Source organism: Phyllostomus hastatus, unplaced genomic scaffold, assembly GCF_019186645.2.
Source record: "Phyllostomus hastatus isolate PE091 unplaced genomic scaffold, TTU_PhHast_1.1 phas_scaffold_760, whole genome shotgun sequence".
Classification (NCBI taxonomy): Eukaryota; Metazoa; Chordata; class Mammalia; order Chiroptera; family Phyllostomidae; genus Phyllostomus; species Phyllostomus hastatus.
Genome location: NW_025334040.1, coordinates 2258157 through 2264156, shown reverse-complemented (window position 1 = coordinate 2264156; position 6000 = coordinate 2258157). Strand labels below are relative to the sequence as shown.

Genomic DNA, 6000 nt, shown 5'->3' with positions numbered 1-6000 from the left:
ATGGGGAAAGCGGCCGCTCTGTGCCGAGGCGGCGGCTGCGGCGGCCGCTCCCGCGGGCTCTCGTCGCTGTTCACGGTTGTTCCCTGTCTGTCGTGCCACACGGCGGCACCGACCATGAGCGCTTCCACGCCCGGCTCCGGAGTGGAGCCGAAGCCTCAGCCCCAGCCAGTGGCTGAGCCGGAGCGGGAGTCGGCGTCCGAACAGGTGTCGGAGCCAGTTTCGGAGCTGGTACCAAGATCGCAGTCTGGGTCCCAGAAGACGTCTTCTCCAAGGCTGGGACACAGACAGGAATCGGAACTGCTGCTGGGGCCGGGGCCGGGGCCGGGGTCAGGGCCCCGGGAAGAGTTCGGCTCAAATGTAGGGGCAGCCTACTTCGCCAAGGCCTCATCTGAACAGTCGCCGTCTCTGGGGCCAGGAGTGGGGAGCATGTCCTTTACCAGACCCGAGTCAGGGTCGCAGCCCGTGTCAAAGCCCCCACCTCCCCTGCGACCTGGACAGGTGAGGATGCCTTTGGGGGTTCAAGTGTCAGGAACTGGCACTACCTCCACCGTCCCAATGGCCTCGCTCCCTCTGGATAGCTTCAAGGGCTGGCTCCTCAAGTGGACCAACTACCTGAAGGGCTACCAGCGCCGCTGGTTCGTGCTCAGCAACGGCCTGCTGTCTTACTACAGGTATGAAAGTGCCACCGTGGGGCACCTGAGTCTGGAGGATGGTGCTGCCGCAGAGGGCATTTGGGGTCGGAGGACACCACTACTAGCCTAGGGATGTTTGGGAACATGCACTCTAGCAGAATTAATGTCTTCAGCCAACCTCCCAGGGCTGGGCGCACTGACCTCTGGCAGGGGAGCCCCCTGTGGACATGACCTCTGGCAAGCCAAGTAGATTTTGGGTGTGAGCAGGAAGGTGGAGTGTGGGAGTGGTCTAGTGCCTCAGGGCCCCTCTGATGTTGGTAATGGTGGGACCTGGGCCCCTAGCCAGAGTTAGCCCCACAGAGTCCTTGGTTCAGGAGCTTTCTGGTTCAGGAGCTAAGATCAGTGTATCAGGGATTGAGGGGGAAACTAACCTTGTTCAGTCCTTGGGGCCCATTCATGGTTACCTCCTCAGTTGCTCACTCTGTTTTCCACCTTTCCTGATGCCTGCTAATTGCCAGGCCTTGGGCTGGGCACAGCAGACTCACAGATGTGTGAGACACAGCTCCCGCCCTTGGAGAGCCCATCTTGGCATTCTGCGGAGACTCAGGAAGCAGCCTGCTATGGCCTTCCTTATTCCAGAAGCCACATGGGATTCAAAACTGTTTAGTGGTGGGATATAGCGAACACTGTCTGCCCACTGAAATGGTTGGAAAGAGAAAGATACTGAAGGCTTTCTCTCCTTTTTCTCTTGTAGCCTTGGTGTATTTCCTGGTGATGGTTAGTTTAAACTTTGAGATCTCAGGCCACTCTACATACCATTGATTCTCAATCTGAGAGCATCAGATTTCCCTGAAGGGCTTGTTGAAACACCAAGTGCTGCCCCGCCCCTCCTCACACCTGCTGAGTTTCTGATGCAGTGGATCTAGGAGGCACCTGAGCTTGAGTACGTCTATCAAGTTCCCAGGTGACGCTGCTTCCGACCATAGTCTGAGAAGCACTGCTCTGCTGTCATTGCAAACAGGAGGGCCCTGCCCTGCTGTTTGCTCAGGTCACTCGGCCAGGCAGTGTCCCTTCAGGCCACCCACCATAGGACTTAACGTGGTCTTTTCTAGACTTTTTGGAACATAGCTTCTAGAGGATGGTTGAGCGCCCCAGAGAATCTGGGAACTCCTCTGAACTTAACTGATGGCTCCCATTCCAAAATGGGGATCACCTGTCTTTAAGTCCGGGCAGAGGAGAAGGCTGACATGTGTTTCCAATATTTCCTTCTCGTGCGGTGCATTGAGGCTGCTCAGCCCACTCAGCTGTGCCAATACACATCCCACAGAACATGGCCTTGGAGTTAGGCAGTGGAGCAGAGAGATCCTTTTCCAAGTGTCTTTTTTATCCCATTTATCGTACTGTCAGGTAAGTCAACATTTCACTGACATGCGGTAACAGGGATTATCAGTGATTTGGTATAAATATCACTTTGTTTTCTTAAAGGCAAGGGATGTAACACGTAGGGCATGTCGGTTGTGGACCACACACCCTGTTTTACGTTGTGTTCATTTACGTGTATTTCAGCCTCACAATGACACTGTCAGGTGGCTCCAGGATTGTCCTGTTGTACAAATGAGGGGTTCTGAGGCTTAACAGGGGGATGGTAGGTGCTGGAGAGAGATTCTGATCCAGGCCTTTTGCACTCGAAAGTCTGAGCCTGTTCCAGACTCCCACTCATCCTTGAGTTCAACACTTCTCAGTTGTCTTGTATTGTACCAGGTACTGCTAACCTAGAGGAGTCAAGGTAATGCTTATGAGTACAGGGTCCCACAGTGGTAGGAAGTTCTAGTGGAAGGAAAACCTGACCTCGTGCATTTTTGTTTGATTTTAATTGGAAGAGCAAAGACGTCCCATCTTCTTAAAATAACCTCTACAGGCCTACCTTATTTTATTGTGCTTTGCATTGTTGCACTTCACAGACCTTGCATTTTCTTATTTTGTTTTTATTTTGAGCGTACATTTACTAAAGCCGGGGACAGTGAAACACAGAAGGGCTTAGGACAGAAGAAGCAACAGGGGAGAGCCTAGGTGGGGGCTGCTTTGGCTCACTGGAAAGAGAAAAGGGGCCTAGGAGACAGGTTCAGGGGCTTAGCCCGGGGGATGTTGTGTTTTTTAAAAATTGAAGGCAAGACCCTCCATAAGCTGAAAGATGACGACTCACTTTATTGCGATACACATTTTATTGTGGTGGCGTGGAACCAGACCTGCAATATCTCTGGTGTAGGCTGTATAGACAGTTGGCACTTAAGGTAAAATTTCAAATGTGTGGATTCTCTGGGTAGCTAAGAAAACTTCTTATTGCTTGTCGATAAAGTTGTGGGGACAAACACTGGTTTGGGGGGAGGAGAGCATGGGAGCGAGGTTCTTGAGTGCGTGCTTGCACAGTTCAGCTCTGTGGTTTTTGGTTTGGACGTTTGTAGGTTCTAAGGTGGACAGAATTGTTGCTCGACTCCCCTGGGTGGGACGAACGATTCCCAACATTTTACCTCCCCGTGCTCTCATTTAGTCCCATGTGAGGCCGGCCGTGAAGATGTCCTCATTCCCATTTTATAAGAAGGGAAGCTGAGGCTGAATAAACGGACTTCAGTGGCTTACTCAGGGGCACTCAGCTTGCAGGCTGTCCCTGAATGCTGCAGGAGATGAGTAAGTCTCTGTGTGCAGAAAAGACACTTTGCAGTGGAGGCAGAATTACCACGTTTTCCCAGGTACTCCAGTTTGCCTTCTGGGAAACACTGGTCTGCCCCTCCTTGCGCCTCTCAGCACTTTCGATGTGTGACACCACTTTCTGGTTCCTGCTTCTGCTCTGAATCCTGGCTTCCAGACCAGGCAGGGCCATCCCGCCTGCTGGGGTCCAGGACTGAGTGCCCTCCAGGGCGGTCACTCATAACTGACAGCAGCAGGGTGGGTTATCCGGGGCCCCGTCCATGCCCTGCACCATGCATGTGCGCTGTCTCTTCCCACCCAACCCAGACCTCCAGCTCATGGTAGCCAGAGGTGTGTGGTTGGAATAGAGACAAGATTCAGGTGCTTGTGAGCTAAAACAGAGGGAAAGAATTTTTATTATCTCTCCCTTAGGGGCCAGGCAGAGTCAGGCTTACCTGCTGGGCGATGTGGCTGGTCGAGAAGAAATCAGAGTCATTTCTCTTACAGGCTTCCCTTCTGGAAAGACCGCTCCATTATTTTTTCTTCTTTTTTCTTTCTTTCTTTTCTTTAAGTGAAGCCTGGTGTTTGGAGAAAATGTGGGCACATATTTCTTGTACTCCCTCCCCCATCCCATCCTCCGACCTGCCCCCATCTTCATCTCAAGTTCTAGTCACTGGCCCCTTTCTTTCCTTCATATTTAGGTTTATTTCATCTACATGCCGTTCCAAAACACCATATTTTTCATTGCAACTATCTTTAACTTCATTAAAAAGGGTGTTTTACAGCATATGATTTTGGGGGACTTATTCTAATTGCTTTGTAGCAGTTGAGAATGTGAGTGTACCACTTCTTATTTATTCATTTTCCTCTTGGTGGGTGACTACGAAATTTCTTGGACACATGAAGGAATTTCCCTTGGGTGAAATCGCTGGAACGTAGACAATATGAATGTTCGCCTCACATTTGCCAAACCGTTTTCCAAAATGTTTGTACCAATTTATACTCCCCCCTGCAATTAATAAGAGATTTTGTGGATATATATTCTTTGCAGAACTTGATATTATCAGCATTGACTTGAATCAAATGGGTATACTATGGCATCTCACAGTCTTGACCTGCATGTCAGTTCCTATTATTTTTACCTTAATAGAAAAACCACGGGAGGGTTGGGTTAGACTTTCTCCATTAACAGTGGCTTCCTAGGGTACTTCTGCCCTGGATTTTGCTGGAGAAGCTCATTTGTTCACTTAAGCTTATTCTAAGGGAGAAAATACATAATGCTGAACAGCTGGGCTTAGTAACATTTATATTATCAGGAATGAAAAATGCTTTTGGTAAATATCGTCACATATAGAAAGAATTTCTGGGAAGTTTGGGTAATTGTTAGCAGGCTTTTCTTTCTTTCTAACAATGTAGTAGGAACATAAATAAATATAGGAGATGAGGTTCTTATCCTATTGCGTGGCATTCTTAATCACACATCTATTTGGGTCCCAAAAAGGAGAATATGGTTTTGTGCTCAGTTTTCTTTTTTTTTGGGGGGGGGTGGAGGGAGGTGTTAGTTCACATTAAAAAATTCATTCCCCGGTTCTGATCTCACAGGAAACATGAAATTAAAATATTTCATGAAATTAAAATAATTAAAATACTTGAAACATGAAATTTCACAGTTACATGAAATTAGGGAAAAAACCATAAATGATGGGGTTCCAAAGGTGTTTGGCATCGGCGAGTCCTTTAGGAGATAGTGTGCCAGGCATTAGCTTTATCCACATTAATGACAAAAGTGATTCAGTTAAGCAAAATTCTATTTTGTTGTATGCCAGTTGCCTGTTTGGTGACAATCTACATGACATTTGTTCACCAGGAAAATATTTCAAACAGAAACATTTGTTTTTAATTAATTTGTTGTTCAGATTGACCTATGGGTGGGAATGGCTAAGCCAGTTAGCAAGGAAGGCCTCAGAGAAACTAGTCTGGGTCTCGAAGAAAGAAGGCTTCAGCCAAGTGAAAGTACATTTGGACAGTCCTCTGGGTAAGGAAGGCCACTGAACATTTGGTGACCTGGACCCTTTCTGGGGTGTTGGCTAGGTAACAGAAGATGTCACACCAAGACATCTTCGCCTCTAGGACGGGTCATGTACTCATTGCTCCGGGAGGCTGACTCTCAAAGGCAGCCCCTCCTGGGGACTGGGCCCCAGGGAATGGGGTTGATTCAACGTCGCTGCAGGTAATCCTTGAAGGGCGGAGATGGAGAAGGACTATTCAGGTGCAACGTGTCCCTGAAAACGTTGACGTTGGGGTCTCCCCCCTAGAAGGGGCTTATTATATTGGATTCAGCTTTAATTTGGAATCTCATTCAGTCTTTTATACCATGAAACCATTAGGAGGCTGAAAAAGAGCTCACAGGTTGATAACATATAAACATTTGTTTGAAGTTTATTAGCATATAGCACAAGAGGTCTTGAGTGGACTAGCAGCGTGTTTTGGAGGAGCACAATGGAAAACAATGTTCTTAGCAAGGTCTAGTGACAAATTGTAATTTCCTCCACAAAACCTGCTCCTCCTCCTAACTTTTCTTTCTATGAATAGCTGAAAACCTCTGAGTCATTCTTGCTGCCTCCTCCCTTCCTCATCCCACATCAGATGGAATCGACACACCCTGCTTCGTCTCTCTCCTTTG

At 48.3% G+C, this 6000-nt stretch overlaps 1 protein-coding gene across 2 annotated transcripts in view; it reads left to right on the top strand.

Annotated features, from left to right (window-relative positions):
- Positions 1 to 6000, top strand: part of OSBP2 (oxysterol binding protein 2) — a 130080-nt gene continuing 124080 nt past the window's right edge. For both annotated transcript variants that reach the window (XM_045826874.1, XM_045826873.1), the window contains exon 1: positions 1 to 671. In XM_045826874.1, coding sequence (XP_045682830.1) covers positions 1 to 671 — 671 coding nt within the window. The remainder of the gene's footprint in view (positions 672 to 6000) is intronic.